This window comes from Bubalus bubalis, chromosome 5 (genome assembly GCF_019923935.1).
Source record: "Bubalus bubalis isolate 160015118507 breed Murrah chromosome 5, NDDB_SH_1, whole genome shotgun sequence".
NCBI lineage: Eukaryota > Metazoa > Chordata > Mammalia > Artiodactyla > Bovidae > Bubalus > Bubalus bubalis.
This window is the reverse complement of record NC_059161.1, coordinates 21109631-21126448: the sequence shown is the minus strand read 5'-3', so window position 1 is coordinate 21126448 and position 16818 is coordinate 21109631. Positions and strand designations below refer to the sequence as shown.

General features: G+C 42.5%; 1 protein-coding gene across 7 annotated transcripts in view; it reads left to right on the top strand.

Moving 5' to 3' along the window:
* The window catches only part of RASAL2 (RAS protein activator like 2), a 392077-nt gene extending 375669 nt beyond the window's left edge, over positions 1 to 16408 (top strand). For 4 of the 7 annotated variants that reach the window (XM_025285577.3, XM_025285576.3, XM_025285574.3 and 1 more), the window contains 5 exons: positions 1727 to 1861; positions 3806 to 4008; positions 5222 to 5309; positions 8251 to 8281; positions 10650 to 16408. In XM_025285577.3, the coding sequence (XP_025141362.1) occupies positions 1727 to 1861; positions 3806 to 4008; positions 5222 to 5309; positions 8251 to 8281; positions 10650 to 10792 (600 nt within the window). In that variant the 3' untranslated portion in view covers positions 10793 to 16408. The remainder of the gene's footprint in view (positions 1 to 1726; positions 1862 to 3805; positions 4009 to 5221; positions 5310 to 8250; positions 8282 to 10649) is intronic. The other 3 variants (XM_025285580.3, XM_025285578.3, XM_025285575.3) reach the window with 1 other exon arrangement.
* Positions 16409 to 16818: the final 410 nt, after the last annotated feature.

The following is a 16818-nucleotide window of genomic DNA, read 5'->3' as shown; positions in this document are numbered from 1 at the left end:
CTCTGGAGCGCTTGAGCTCAGCAGTTGGTGGCTCACGGGCTTAGTCGCCGCACGGCATGTGGGATCTTCCCCGACCAGAGACCGAACCTGCGTCCCCTGCATTGGCAGGCGGATCTTAACCACTGGATGGCCAAGGAAAGTCCCTCCTACTACTTTTGTATGAATATTTTTCAGTCTGCCCAAATAACCTTTTTGCTTTTGCATCCACTTTTTTTTTTTTCATCTAGTCTTTCTAAACCTCAAAGTGATCAAAATACTTCTTATTTTAAAATATCTATATATTTAGAGTTTAACCAAGTTTTATTCCAGAACAAGATAAAGATTCTTAAGGCTTATAGCTCTGCATGAGAAAGAAAATACCCTTCCAACTATTTATAGAGTAGAAATTTATTTTAATTATAAAAAGGCTAACTCACAGAAAATGCTTTTTTCTATTTCTCAGGAAAGCTAGAGAAAAATAACTTGCTGTCTATTTCCAGCATTGTTTAGGAAGGAACCACTAATGTTCAGTCGTTATTGTTTAGTGACTAAGTCATGTCTGACTCTTTGCAGCCCCATGGACTACAGCATGCCAGGCTCCTCTGCCCATGGGATTTCCCAGGCCAGAATACTGGAGTGGGTTGCCATTTCCTACTCCAGGGGATCTTCCCGACCCAGAGATCGAGCCGCCCACGTCTCCTACAGTGCTGGAGGATTGTTTACCTCTGAGCCACCAGGAAAACCCAGTAGTAGCCTAATACAAATTGTCGTATCCAGTGCCAGGTTTCTAAGATAAATATAGTAATAACATCTAAGTTCTATAGTACTCTGTAGTTTCCAAAGAATTTTTACATACATTGTATTATTCCATCCTTGGAACTCCCAGGGAGATGCTCAGGATAGTGGTGGTGGTGATAACCCTACTCAATAGATGGAAAAAAGTATTTAAGAGATTAAGGGACAGGGTAAGTGGTAGAGTTGCTACTCAAGGCCAGAATTCTTTTCATTCTGCATCCTTTTCTGTTGCCCTTACAAAAGGGCAGTTTATCTAGCTCTCCTAACTGGATAGAAATATCCCTTGGACTAGGCTGATATCCATTGTTGTGATGCTATATTCATCAAGAAACTTTCTGGTAAAATATGAACTTATGGATCTTAACCCATCAAGAAGTCAGTGCTCTATAAAAATGACCAATATCAAAACACCAGTAGCGAAAAGTGTTTTTTTTCTCTTTCCCTAAATGGCTGATGTGAAAATTAAGAACTTGGCGTTCTGATATATAAATTGGTTAGCTACCTTGTGAGTTGTTTAGCATTAAATGGTTCCTTGGTTCCTGAGCATTCCTGGTTAAACAGGTGTTTCCTCACCCGAGCAGTCAGCCATCAAGTTGCATTTTCTCTCTCTCCTCTGTGAACACTGTAATTTCATTAGGTAATGACCTAATGAAACCACTGGACTAATTAACAGTTTTAAGGCCTTGGCTTTTCCTCTTTGGGGGTGGGGGGGTGGTGTGGGGAGGCAGATTCTTAGAAGTGATTTCTGTTTACAATATTTCTGAATATTTATTCTTATACCAGTGGATATCCTCTTCTCTCATCCCCAGCCCTGGCAGTAATATTATTTAGAACTGAGAGCATTTATCAAAAAACAGGGATCACAGTTATGCCTTCCAAGAATAGCTGTCTTTGTGGAACATAACTGCAGATGAGCTCTTTCGGGAAATGCTAACGGGTATTTCTGATGCAGGTTCAGTCACCTGTGGACTCCGCCACAATGTCCCCAGTCGAGAGGACAGCAGCCTGGGTTCTGAACAATGGGCAGTATGAAGAGGACGTGGAAGAGACTGAGCAAAATCAGGACGAAGCCAAGCATGCTGAGAAGGTAGGATGTAGTCTGCGTTTATTGACTTACTGTCCCCACTGGCAGACCACCCACAGGGTCATCTAGCCAGGAACGTGATCTCCCCAAGTTCAGCTTCACCTCTTATGTTAACCCTTCAATGCATATTCATGTATATTATTTCAGTAGTGGCTGCATGTGAAAATATGCAGAGATGTCCATCAAGTTGACATCAAGCTCTAGTGCAAGGGGAGAATGCATTCTAATATATATTTTGTTTTAATATGGGTTCCCTGAATTTCAAGAAAATTCTGTTATCCATTTCTAATCATTTTAAGTGAATATTTTGTGTTTCTGTATAACTAAACACGTCCAAAATTACCCTTGGACCAGACTTCCTTTCTATATCTTTGTAGTGATTTTGCCTTTTTTTGTTTCCTTTTCTCCTTTTCTGGATAAAGAATTTGTAATGCTATAGATGATTTTTAGAAGACACCAACATCAAAAGAAAAAAAACTGAAAAAAAAGACATTAACTATTGCTTCAGTTTTGTTAAGAAAAGTTGACATGAAGAAAAAGGATTATGACACAAGAACCATGATGTCATGTACAGCATTATCTCATTTAATTAGCCAGACAACTAGCTTCTGTTTATCAGCATAACCCTAAAAGCTGTGCTTATTGATGCAGTCTGCCTCTTCAGACTGTAAGAACTGTCATCTTTGACCTTCTGGATTAATAAGCATAGTGTAGGACCATGACATTGGATAAGCAGAAGCTAATTGTCCAATTGTTGATTAAATGAGATACGACGTGAAAATACATTGCATTTTACAAAGCAACATATAGGTTTATCCTTAATGACTAATGAATTTGAGTAGACCATATACAAGAAAACTTAATGCTTCTTACCTCATCCAGAAATCTGACATTCCAGTTATTCAGACCTCAACCACAGCAGCTTCAGTACAAGAAGGGACCAGGTAACCAACTGAATTCTATGAAACTTGAGTGAGAGTTTGTTCTATAAAACTTTGCTGAGAAAACAGGCGTATATATGTGTTCCAACAAGCAGTGGCAAATTGGGCAGATGAACAACATCATAAAAGTGGGCCGAGAGGCAGTGTTAAAGAACACGTGGGCCTTTTGCTTACAGCCTGTGAACCCGAGTGTTTTACACTTCCATGGACAGGGAGGAAGCAGATAGAATATATTGTATAAAAGTATTGATTTAGTAGCTTGTCACTACAGAAGTGCTGCTTGCTCTTTAAAGGGCTGATTCTAAGGGTGAAAGAATGGCAATCTGATGAGTCAAGCCATGTCAGAGATCCTACAACACAGGAGGTGCTACAGAAGCCTTTCTCTTGTAGACAGCTGGCTTTTGGCTTATTTTAAGCTTCTAAGTGCCTGCCTGGCCTTCTTTTTTTTTTTTCCTGTTCCCGTTGGATACCATCACAGATTGGTATTGATGTGGCTTGCAGCAACCTCTAGTTTAATGTGGAGAATGATATATAAATATATAGATTTGGAGTGCAGAGTTAAGATGTCATTTTAGGAGGCAGGCAGAGCTCCATTACCATGTATGCCTGGGGATCATTTTGAAGAGTATCAGCAGCCCATGGAATGGCTGCTCACCCAGCATCCAGCTACACTGCTTAGGGTTTGATAAAAAAAAATCAATCACTGACATCTAAAACCAGGGTAACTCTAGTTCTTCTCTCCTTGTCTTTGGCACCTCTTCTCTTCTGCTCTCCCTGGTGGCTCAGATGGTAAAGAATCTACCTGCAATGCTGGAGAGAGACTTAGGTTCTATCCTTGGGGTCAGGAAAATCCTCTGGAGAAGGAAATGGCAACTCACTCTAGTATTCTTGCCTGGAAAGTCCCATGGACAGAGAGGAGCCTGGTGGGCTGCAGTCCGTGGGGTCACAAAGAGTCAGACGCAACTGAGCGACTAACACTTTCACTTTTCTTTGTCCTCTGCTCTAGTACGAACAGGAAATCACCAAACTGAAGGAGCGCCTGCGAGTGTCCAGCCGGCGACTCGAGGAGTATGAGCGCCGGTTGCTAGTGCAGGAGCAGCAGATGCAGAAGCTGCTGCTGGAGTACAAGGCCCGGCTGGAGGACAGCGAGGAGCGGCTGCGCAGGCAGCAGGAGGAGAAGGACAGCCAGATGAAGAGCATCATCAGCAGGTCAGAGGCCGCCTGGCAGTGGACATGGGCTGGCTCGGGGCACGAAGAGGTGGGATGATGGCTAGAGGATCCTAAAGCAAGCCCTGCATGTCTTCCGTGATACTCTCTACAGGGGTGAAGGCTGGCTGTATCTCTTACACTTTTCCACATGTGAGACCTTAGTGCACTTCCTCTGAGGTAGCCAAATTTCCTTTAGTTGTAACAATCAGAAACAGTTAAAACTTAGTGACTCACTTACGAGGTCTTAGAGCAAAACTGAATTTTAAAAGTGTCAGTATCCAACGTCCAAGACTAATTTAGATTTTTACAAGTCCAGAGAGGTCTAAGACACTGGACATCTTTAGAGCCAGAGAATCAAGGCAGAGGGCCAAGGACGTCCAAGGAAGACCAAGGGCGGGGGGCAATTTTACCAAACACTACATAGCGTTGCCTGTGGGCCAGGCACTTTTCTAAGCACTTTACAAATAAGATTTGTTTACTCTGTTACTGATAATTTGTTTAATGCCAGCCTCTGAGGTCAGCATTATTATTATTATTCTCCTCTTACAAATAAAGAAACAGGCAACAAATTCATTAAGTCACTTGCCCAAAGTCACTTAGTGGTGCAACTGGGGTTTGAAGCCAAGTAGTCAAGCCCTAGCTTGATGCTCATAACCGCTGTGCTTCAGAGTTGTTAAGTGCCGTAGGCAGGTCGAAAGAAGTCTGTTGTTTAGCAGCACAGAAGGATTTAGCAGTCTTACTGAGAGCCCTTCCATGGGGTTAAACATCAGGGGATTAAGATATGAAATGCATGAGATTAAAAGTAGACCTACTATGTGTCGAGTACACTCAGAGGACATTTAGCTGTTCAGGGGCAGGAAAGGTCAGCTGTCACAAAGTAATGAGATTAAAAAAGGGTTTGATTTGTGTCAGTAGATTTGCTGTTTTAAAATGAAATAAGTTGTGCTAAGGAAAGGATCTGATAGAAGACAGGGAGATAATGATGGTGAGAGTGCTACTGCAGAGGAGATGGAAACATTTGGGATCCAGTCCCAGGAGAGGCATCAGCTCTGAATGTCTTCTCCCAAGGCAGGTGAGAAGACAGAGCCTAGTGCAGATCTTGCGCTAGGAAGGAGTGGCAACGCTGAGCTGTCCTGAGTGTGGGTGTCTTGTTCTGTGTGTTAGCCTGCTCGCTCCTTGAAGCTGTTGGTCTCTCCTTCCCGCCCCATTCTAGGCTAATGGCTGTGGAAGAGGAACTGAAGAAGGATCATGCTGAGATGCAGGCAGTTATTGATGCAAAGCAAAAAATAATCGATGCACAGGTAAGCAGGTTCTCAGTCTAGTGGAAGCAACTGGTTTATCATAACTGTTATCTCCCGACTTCCCATCCTTTGCAAACACCAAGGCACATAACAGAAAACGGCTCATTGGAAAGTTCTTGGCATTACCTTTTAAAGACTTTTTTAAAATGTTTCTTTGCGACCTCTACGACCTTTTCCTTCCTTTACTGGTGACGAATCCGTTAACCCAGCAAAGTTTTAGCCTGCTTTAGTACAGGTGCTCAACAAATCTCAACCGGGTGCATGATGGGGTTTACTTCTTTCCTTCTGGAAAGGAGGGCATTCTCTTGGGGGCACCTGTGAAAAGTCCACTGCATGTGTCTGGCTTGTGACCTCCACTGACCATTGCTTGGCTGTGACGTTCACGGTCTCGTCAGTCACGTCCACTGTGCCATCAGCCTCTGGCCCCAAACAGTAGTTGAGCTTCAGGGGAAAGGCAGGGCTGCAGAAGGCACCCTGCCTTGTTATTCTTTTGGTTCCGTGACAGGCATCGGTGCCTGGGGTTCACTTGGCCGCCCTTCCCCGTTGCTGCTGTGCTTGGAGTGCCTCTTACAGTTGATGAGATCAGAACCTGGGTGTCTGCTCCCTGTAGCTTCTACCTGTGATGCTAATGACACGATGATGGCCAGGGGCTCCTCACAGGTTCTCAGAGCAAAACCCAGGAAGTGTTTCTAATGCCTTTTCATCTTTTCAGTGCAAAACACAGTTGTATTTCTTAGAGTGAAACAAGTAACGAGAGGCAAGTGCCGTTTGGATGTGGCTGGTTTGGCCACTGAATATATCCCCTCCCTAAAGACCACCCAGCCAGGCTTGTGTTTCTCACCCTTAAGTATCATCTCGTTTCCGTAAGGTCTGAAATAAAAATGGGAGCAAGGCCTTTGTGTGTCCCACTTTCTCCTCTCGCTCTCAGCCAGTATCAGTCTATGGTAGAACCACCCAGTATTCTTAAACACACATGCCATTCCCACTCTGGTTTCCTGACAGAGCTAATGTGGGATGGGGTACATTTTTCAAAGGAATAGGGAGTGAGGCTGAAAGCACCACCGCGGAAAGTATGCGTCCTGGGCCTCGTACTCCCTCATACACACGAGACCCAGAAGTCAAGTGCGAGTTCCCATGCTCTCTTGTCAGCACAGTTCCCAGAAAGATTTGGACCCTTGAACTCTAGTTTCCAGATATTTAGACCTCCTAAGAATCAGAAGAAAGTTCTTAGTTGGTCCTTTCTTTAAATGTGTCCCCAGGGTGGATGACAGAGAAGGAAGGGTTGCAGAGACAAGGCTATCTCGACAGGCATTTATCCAAGAGGCTTAAGAGAAACAGCCTGGGTAAAGACAGTTTAGTCAGGAAAACTAGTGTTGCTAAGTGTTCACTTTGGGATTTTTCAACATGAGAGAGAGTTCTATGAATAACTACACCCAAATAGATTTTAGTTCTGATGAGATAATACAGATTGTTTTAATAATTTCCGCTGGTCTAAAACCGTGACAGCCTTAGCAAAGGGAGCTTAGGGGTGTCCCACTCATGGCTGTGTGCATACAGTCCGATTTCCTAGTTGCCTGTTGAGGCAGCCTCATCATTAGCTTCTGAAGATTTCTATCCTACCCTGCCCCCGATTTTGACTTCTAGGTAAGACGGCTGGACATGAAGCAGGAGTCATAGGCATAGCAGGTAAAGGCAAAGGAGGGAAACAGATTCATCAGGGCTCAAAAGCTCTGGAAAGAAAGGGCCTTCTCTCAGTTAACAGGAGGGTGTCATCATTCCAGAATGGGAGAACTGTTATCCTCAAAGCACTGGTCAATGTCAGACTTGCAGTCTGGCTAAACTAGACAGTAGTTTGGGTCCATACCTCAAGGCAGTGGTTTTCAAATGGTTTGATTCTATGGACTATTTTGGTGGAACCAGAGGCACCTTCCATAGATCCCTTTCCAGCTGCTCCTCCTGACCCCTCAACAACAAGGCCTTCTCTCAGCTAATGGATCAAATCATGTCCAGGTTAGCTAAATATCATAAATTACACATTCAAACACAGGCATTACTATATAGTAAATTTTAAGAGGAGGCTCACTTTGGATCCCTAAAGCACACCTGAAGAGTCCATTAGACCACATTTTGAAAACCATCGCATGATGCCCAGCACAGATGATAAACACTAAAGCTAGCTTTTCAAAAATTATAATCCCCTTAAAAGGAAGGGGATTCCCAATTCTAGCTGCTATCTCAATGACACATTAAAAATCCTTTTCTAGCAAAAGACTGTGAAAATCCTTTGGTGTCCTTTATAGCAAATACCTCTTCCTCTGAAAGAATAAGTAACTTAACATCTTAAGTGTTTGATGGAGCAGAGCAACCCTTCCAGCAACATTTGCTAGAATGAGGACATGTTTTGGGGTGAAAGCTTCCCAGCGAGGTAATGCACACTTACTTCTGTGCCCCTGATACCTGCCTTGCTGCCACTGGCAGTTAAAAAATATTTCTGAAGTGAATTGCTTTCCTTGTACTAGCATCGGGCCCAACACTTCCCAAAACAGGACAGGACAAGTACCCAGTGAATGGGTTTCCATCTCTCTCAGCAGCCATGTGCCCCTCCAGACCAGGCTTGACCCTGAATTCAGCCTCTTCATCTCCTAGAGTCAGTTCATGCTCCGCGGCCCCCCTGGGGTCAGCCGCTTTCTAACTGGAACTGGGAGATGATGAGTATTCCCCTAGTGACCCTGTCCTAGGAGAGGAGATCCTGGTGATGGTACTAAGGGGTCATTTCTTAAACATCAGACCAGGGACTGTGCCACCTTCCACCCCAACCTCCCCCCTGCTCCAGGGATCTCTCCAGGTGACTCAAATGGAGAACAGAAAAGGGCGTCCTAGGAGAAGCGAGCAGCTGCCTAGTTACTGTTGCAAGTGATATCTCCACTGTGTTAAATTACAGGTCATAAATGGAGATGAGATTATGCAAACAGGCAAGTAACCCCGTCCGTCCGTTCTCTAGCTGAGCAGTTCCCAGCCCTGGCCCGATGCACTGGCCTCCTACACATTCCAGCTCCTGCACTCCCCACACTCAAAGCCCTTCCTGTCAGGCCGGAACTAGATTGCTCTGACGTTCACGCCAGGCAGAATGAAAATGTCAAGGTATCTTTTGCCAACTGAACTTGACTTTCAAAAGTCCCTGTTTGATTTTTTTGTTTGTTTGTTTTATTTTGAAAGGTTGGCACTTGGAGGGGAAGTTACAAAAGGGAGTTTGTCCACTTGGAAGTTTTCAACTGTTGAATAAAAGGGTTGCTTGACTTTAGTTGTTACTCTTGCAGGAAATAAATAAATACAGCCATTCTTAGCCTTCTTTTTGACCCTTTATGAGTCAAATAATTTTTCATGAATGCCTAATTTCTTTGGGTCAACCCTAGAGAATCCTTTAGTCTTTAGAACTGGGACATTATAATTTATCCTAATACTGAAATACCTTCTTTTTTAATCATTTTGAGATATTACCAGTCTTTCTGCTCAGAGATCATTTCTAACCATAGTAGGGGGGAACATCATATCTGGTTCCCACCCCCTTTTCCCTGGTAGTCACCGGCCAACCCTTACTTCCTGACTTTTAAAAGATCTAAACTTGTTACCTCAGTAAACTCCATTGGCAGTAATTTTTTTTTAATTATTATCTTTTTTAAAGCCTAGTAGTTCTTTATTTCTTTCAAGTTTTGCTTATCCTTAAAACAAGTTACCTTCCCAGAGTATAAATCTTATGCTAGATTTGTGGTTAATTAATAATGCTTATTTTTTTATATATATGTATCTTACCTCCTGAGTTCTCTATCAGGGAAAGGAAAACAAATTTAATGATATTAACAAGTGTGAGCTAGTTTTTTTTCATACTTTTGAAACTGATCACCAGCCCTGCTCCATATAGATTCCCACCCCACCCCCAAAAGCAGATTAAAGGGAAGCCTTACCTGATGCTACTGTTGTATTGGGTTGGCCATAAAGTTCATTCGGGTTTGTGTACGCTGTTACCGAATGAATTTTTTGGCCAACCCAATATATGCTTTCTCCCTAAACGTCCCCCTCAGGGCAGTGGTCTTCCTTCTGCATCTTGGGTAGCATGTTTCCCAGCAGAGCAGCGCTGCTCACAGCCGTGTGGAGCTACTCCCGTAACAGCAAGGAATAGCATCCATCACATGGACGTTTGTGCGTCCTCTCTAACCCTGACCATGACTCTCCTTACCATGCTTTTCCCTGAGCAAATGAAAACAATCCCTGGGTAGGAAACCTGTTTTTGGCTCTGGGGGGGTTGTTCCTCACGTGTTTTTTTTTTAATTGTTTTCTGGAAAATGGCAACTTCATGTTGGAAAGGTTCTAGAATGATTTACCTAGCTGCTGAAGCTAAGATTAGGATTTCTCTCCTAGTCTTTGCAAAACTAATGATATTTTGATGGGATGATTTTTATTTATTTTTTTTAAATTTAGATGAGTCTGCTTTTCTCTAATTGCCATTTTGATCCTTCATTTTTTTCTCTTTTTTTTAATGCGTGTATTCAACAGTCTTTGGTTCCAAGATATTGGTTCTAAGGTTCTTTTTTTTTTTCTTTCTGAGATTCAAAAGTAAAATGAAAGAAGTCTTCCTTATTGGGGAGCTTTCCTGGAGTACCTCTGAGCTGGAATGAGTCTAGGAGCTTGTGTTTTCTGTTTGTTTCCATGTGTTATGTTTCCGGCATCCCCCTCCGGCCACATCTCCCTTCCCACATTCAAATAACCCCTCGGTCTAGCTTTTGGCTGCTCCTCCCCCTCTCGCTGTCGCATCCTCACTCTGTCGGTGACTATAAACTGCCGCCATGTACTGTTTCAGTTTTGAGCACCACGTGAAATCTTTCCACATGTGACCGGTGTGCTCCCTTCGGGGGCTGAGAACCCATAGATCACATGCACTTCTCCTCTGTGAAATGAAACCTCTGGTGCTTCTTTCTTTGCCACCTAATTCCTGTGTTTAAGTTTTGACCCAAAGCACTTACTACAGCAAAGCAGCTTGACACCTCTGTCTCATAGTCTGAATAACACATGGTGTCATTTTTATGTGATGTCTTAGGGTCCCAAGGGGTGATGAGTAACAAACCCTGCAATGCTGAAGGGGAAAAAGAAACACAAACCCATTGGGCCCAGGGGAAGCTGGCCTGACTCGGGTGCAGAAAGAGGCAGAGACGTTCCATTTGTCTGGGAAGCATCATGTGCACTGCTGTTTGATAGAAAGCATTAATTAGAACAGTCATTTGGTAGAGCATTACGGCGCAGTTGCCCACATGGAGCCAGAATAAAGCCCCGTTTGGTGTGTTGTAGGAAAAACGGATCGTGTCCCTGGATTCGGCCAACACCAGACTGATGAGCGCGCTGACCCAGGTGAAGGAACGGTACAGCATGCAGGTCCGAAATGGCATCTCCCCCACCAACCCCACCAAGCTTTCCATCACGGAGAATGGTGAATTCAAAAACAGCAGCTGCTGACGGACGGGCCTCACAAATAGACACACTGTGGGAGGAGACAGAAGGAAACGTCCCCACTCTCCTGTCCCCAGCCCTCTCCCCAGCCCCACCAGGTTTACAGAATGCCGCTGCTTCAGAACAGCAGGGTGGCGAGCAAGTCTGGAATGGAGAAAGGAACCTTGTCTTTCAGGGCATAAGGCTAAGACTTCCAAGGTCGACGCTTCCCCCACCCCCACCCCATGTCTCTGTGTACATAGGGAACTTAGTTCTGGGCCGTGTACAGAAAATACCACTGTAATATACCCAAAGGAAGTTAATAATGTAGATTACCTTTTTAACTATTGCTATTTTTATTATTGTTGTCCTCTTGTTGAAAGCACTGCAGTTGTTAGAGGAGGAAATGTAGGAACTGTGTACGTGAATGAGAGTCGAGCCCAGCCGCTCAGTAGGTAGAGACCACGCATCTGTCTGGTAGAGCACACGGACCGCGACAGGACATGGTGAGAATGAATTTTTCAGGGATTCATCTGCCAGGTTAAAAGCCCCGCTCTGGTTCCCTTGTCCTGTAGGAAAACATGCAAATTACCAAGATCCAAACGAAACAGTTCATCCCACTGATCAAGCGGGACTGGTTCTACATGGACAGCTGATCTGCGTGGGGACTCACTGTCCCAGAGGACGCAGATAAGAGCTGTTGCATTGAAACCGGACTCTAGGAGGGGTTTCTGTTGAACTCCTGTTGATGTTCATTTCCTTCTGTCTGTAGCAGATGGAAATTTTTCCACTTTAGGTAGGGGGCTTTTTTTTTTTTTTTTAACCCCAGTTGTAATAAAAGGTGTTCTTTTTCCTCTTTAGAGTTTACAAAACTATAAATATCTGTGTCTCTAGAAACCATCTTCATCTTCACACACCCACTTGCCCTTTCCTCCCCCGTGGTGGGAGCAGTCATCACCAACAGGGTTTACTCTCCCCTGGAGAGGTTATTCAGATCTACTGTCCATAAGCCATCCGAAAGAAACACCCTTTCTTCCGTACAGAAAAGGGCTAACCATATCATACCATAGCAGGAAGCTCTGAATAGTTCCCAATTAAAAATTTTTCTTCTATTTGTAAGTTACAACTCTGGTTTGGGATAAAGATTTTATCCAGTGTACTAGCAGGTGTCGGGGCAGGGTAATTTTATCTCAGTCTTTCACTTTTAAATTGCTTCTTCTTTTAAATTTGGACAAGAAATCCAAATCAGAAGCATTGCTCTCTTAAAAGTTGTGATTACTCTTAATGAAAAATAAAATACTGAAACTGGGAGGACAGCGTATTCCAGCTGTTATTCCCATGCTCTTTGTATATTTGGCAATAATAACCCAGTTCACTAGTTGTCATCCATGGCTTTATTGTAGGACAGAAACAGTTTTGGAAGTTCATTTACTTCCTTTTTTTTTTCCCCAGAGGTGTGAAACGTCATCTTAAATGCAACCTTGATTATCAGAAGTATGAAATGTTACAAGTTAGACAGATAGTATATAGACAAGTATATATACACATATATTCACACATATGTACATATAACTGCACAAATAGGAAAAGTTCCTGACTTCTATGCTGTCGGATTTAATGTTAAAAGGAGTTAGAATCTCATTAAGCAAGATCTAAGCAATTGCTTATATTGAGAAAGCAACCACATTTCTCAAGTAAGTTAATGATGTTTATTTTAAATTATAAACTTTAGGGATTTTTTTTTTTTAAGGGAGAGGAGGGAGGGGAAAAAACACCCGAGGAAGCCATATGCATGGAGTGAGTGTTTCCACATAACGGAGTACTTAGAACTACAAAGGGGACGAGAGAACATTTATCAGGTCCCCTTCTGGGTGACGCCCCAGCAGAGTCACCAAGCTTCCCTCCACTGTACCGCAGACTTGCACTCTGACCTCTTAAGCACTGCCCTCCAGTAGATCTTTGTGTTTGACCTTGTATTTCAACAACCTCACATGGTCCCCAACCCACAGTCTTTTGAAATATGTCCCCTCTGTACCATTCCCATTTCTGCCTGTCGAAGATCTAAAACAGGAGCTGCCTGGTGTGCTCATCTGATCTGCAGACATCAGGCCACATAGTTTGGCACTTGTGTATTTTCTTGACCCCTGGTCATGATTTTATAAATTCTTATCCCCTTTCCCTCCAAGTTGAGGGCATACTGTGGCCAAAATCACTTATTTGAATAGGAAAAAAAAAAACTACCAATTCTGAAGTAGTGCTCAATGTTGGGGGAGAGGGTATGTAAACATAGGTCTGTTCTTGTTTGTGACTATTTTAGCTCTAGCCATTCTCTATAAAAGCCTTCAGAAAACCTGGTAAAAGAATGGTCAGCTTCAGTGGCCTTAAGTATGTATCGTTGGTGATGTCTTGCATTGAGGTTTGGAAGTTCTCGGGTAGTGGTTATGGATGACAGAGGTCTGATAAACTATTTTGGAGGGTTGGGGGAGACACACAAAACCAAATTTTTTTTTTTTAATTTAAATTTATGTTTTTGATGGATGCAATACATCTTATCGGCATTATGTGAGCTTCTGAGATGGCTGCCTCACTTGGAAGATTAGATGCCCAAAATGTTTGTATAGCTTATGCAGCCCTCTGTTATTATCAGGTTATCTTGAATGAAGAGGAAAGAGTATACACAAATAATAAAATCAGAGGTAAGCTAGAAGTTCAGTGTAGTTGCCAGATGTTAAATTTTAGATTATCCTTTGAGCTTATTCCTATCTGAATATTTTTTCTGAGTATTTGTTTAGAGAATGCTGCAGTCTTACAGAACTTATTCCAAAAGATTTTTTAAGTATGGAGAAAGTCAGCAACAAGCCAATAATTTTTATGGAGGTATTGCTCAATTGGCTTTTCTTCAGCCCAAATAAGTACACACCTCTGTTTTACTCGGAGGAGGTGCGTGTTTGAAGAGAAGTGGGTGGATTAAGATAGCACATCTTGCACGCTCTCTAACACCCAACACGTCACCGTGTGATGGGGTGCAGCGTGGACCAATGCTGGAGTTTGGAAATCATATGAAGTGCTGGCAGAATGCTTGTCTAGCTGACAACCAGACTAGGCCATTAATAAGGACAAACATTGGCAGGATTTAGGGAAAGAGCTTAATACTTCCCTTTTATTTTCACTGGAGCAATACGCTTTCTGAGCTGAAGCAGCAAGAAGTAATAACATTTCCTTCAGGTCATCGCATTCCGAGTGTCTGCAATACAAGCCCTGATGGAAGGGAGATTGTAACTCGGTAACTAAGAGAAACACTTGACCACTTACTATGTTCCAGGCACTGTTACCCAGGTTCTGCTGGGCTCCAGGGCAGCCTGCTGTAAGAGAAGTGTGGTAAAATGAGTTCATCATGCTGCTGTAACTTGGCCTTTTGCACTTGTCACTGAATTGGTCAGAATTAGCTTTCTCTGGTCCACTTCTACCGTCTCCTATGATGGTGCTGGACAATGAAAGAAAAAGTAGGATTATCTAGGACTGCTGTATCCCCTTGAGAATTAACTTGACTTTCGAGGTAAAGCTTTTTGGATCCTAGTCTGTTTACAGATCTGTAGCTCTGCCGACCCTCAGTTCTCTGTCTGGCCCAGAGGTGCACTGGGTTGAGAGCAGTTCTTTTTTGGAAGCCCCAGAGCAGGACCGTTGCCATCGAGTGAGATTGGTTAGATTGTTCTGCCTTCCATCTAGGTTTAGTTCTAGTTATCTCCATTTTGGAGTTTCTGAGAAGACTGGTTATGGGACTGAACTTGGGGAAGGAATCCTCCTTGGGATGACCGAAGGCCCACATGACCCTGACTAGAGCTGACACCACACTAGACTTGTCACTGGGCCGGACTCAGCGGCTCTGGAGCCCACTCCACAGCTTCCCTGTACTTTCAGCCGCTTCTCCAGGGGCCATCTTCTACACATTATGGGCTTGCTTCTTCATTTCCCCTTCCCTTTTTCACTTCAGTGAAATCTCCTGCTCACTTCAGCAGTAAATAGTTGCCTACGCACCCCGTACCTGAGGGCCAAGGATTTGGGATACTTTGGTTTTTTAATCAATATGTCCATTGAAAGGGCCTATTTTGTTTCCTTTTTTAAAAGCAAGATATGTTGGGGTGTTAAATTTTTAAGTAGACTCTCTTTCTGTGTTTGAGTGATTGTTGGTTAGTTCTAGAAGCATTCTCTTGTCATGACCCAGTTATGAATGCTCTAGAGTTTAGGAAGGACAAAAGTGATGAAATTTGCATGAGGTAGAATAAATATCTTATGAAGAGTGAAAGAACCTGAGAAGATACATGATCCAAAAGGGGCTAATGCGCAGCAGTCTTCTTCAAAGCCCAACGGGTTCAAGGAAACAGAAGGATTTATCATCCTTTGCCCCATCTCAAAATATACGAGATACGTAGAAAGGCAGTTTCTGTAGAAACACGATGTGGGCACCCACGCAAAACACACGATTCTTAGGGCTTCCTTTTTCTGAATGTTAATCCATCTCATCAAGCAGTGATTCCCAAACGTCTTGAGATTTTTAGATGTTATGCCCTCATCTGTTAGATTGTATGAGAGTGGTTCTTTCCTCTTTAAAATGTACCATATGTGTTATATGTATATATGTTAAAGTGACTTGAAATTGACTTGGTTTGACATTATCTCAAGAACCCAAGATAACATTATTGATACCTTGGGAAGTCATAGAAATAAAGTTGAATGTCGCTGATCTGAGAGTCGAGTCCAGAAAGAAGTAGCTGTGGTTCCCGATCGGTTTATCCTTAGGTGTTTGAGTAAGGCTTGGCCATGAGCCACCCAAGGAGCCAAGTGGTGGTTTGCATCCATATTTCAGCAGCATTTTAATTTTCTCCTCAGTTCTTAGTGTTCATTGCCTTTGTTTTTTCCCAGGAAATGTTTTAGTTTGAACCTTAAAGCCAGATTTATATATTGTAAAAAGATTTTCACAGAAACTGTGTTTTAGGAGGCCTCAATCATCTGTGTGGGATGTATAAAAATTTAAGAATAAATATCATTTTTTTGTCATTTCTACACTCCCAAGGGAAAATTTCAATTCCCAGTTCACCAAAAGGTTAAATACTAGTTGATTCAATGACCACTATCCTGCAGAAAATTTGAAATAGTAAAGGTTAAATTTTGACTGGTGCTTAGACATTTCCTCATTACATTAACTCAAGACAGCAGCATATTAACCTGAATCACACCTGTAAGGAACTTACCTTCTAAATTTGACTTTGTTCTTCATCTCCAGGGCCTTAATAAGAGTGTGTTAAAACACATGACTATTTTACAATGATAGCTCTAAATAATTTATTTTTTATTTCAAGAAAGAAATACACGTTAGAGAAACAAAACCCAAGATTTTATTTTATTTTTAAAGCCATATTTTTGTGCTGGTAGCACTTAGATTGTTCCATATGTGAGATCCGTATCAGCATTTCATTACCTGGGTTTGTTCTAAAAGAAGATTTATTTTTGTTCTGTGAATAATTTTTGACAGTTCTTGTACATGTACAGATATAGATACGTTTGAGGTCTTTTATTGATATTCCTATGAAGAATACAAATAAACTTTAACTTTAAACATTTCAGACTAAGGTTGCTACTGTATTTGACATATTACTGTTTGATTTCTAGCATGTCATCTGGGTGTTAGGACACTTGGAGAAGAACCAGTAACAAAATCTATGTAGGAATATTATGCTGAAGGTATATTTTAACATGAAGAGCAGCGTGTCTTAGAATTTCCCAACTTACAGGGAAAAAATATTTAGCTGAAGGGCAAAGATAACATGCATCGTATTGTAACAACACCCTTAAAAAGCTCCTCATTCTGGAAAATTTGAAATCTCTTTACCAGCTTGTAACTGAATAGAAAATGGAAGGATAACCCTACTGAGCACTCCAGACCAGTACTGGCCTCTCTTAATTCCTCAATAGATTAACAGGGTTTGTTTCAGGGTAGTGTTGTTTAGTTGGGACTTTTTTGCTGTTGTTGTTC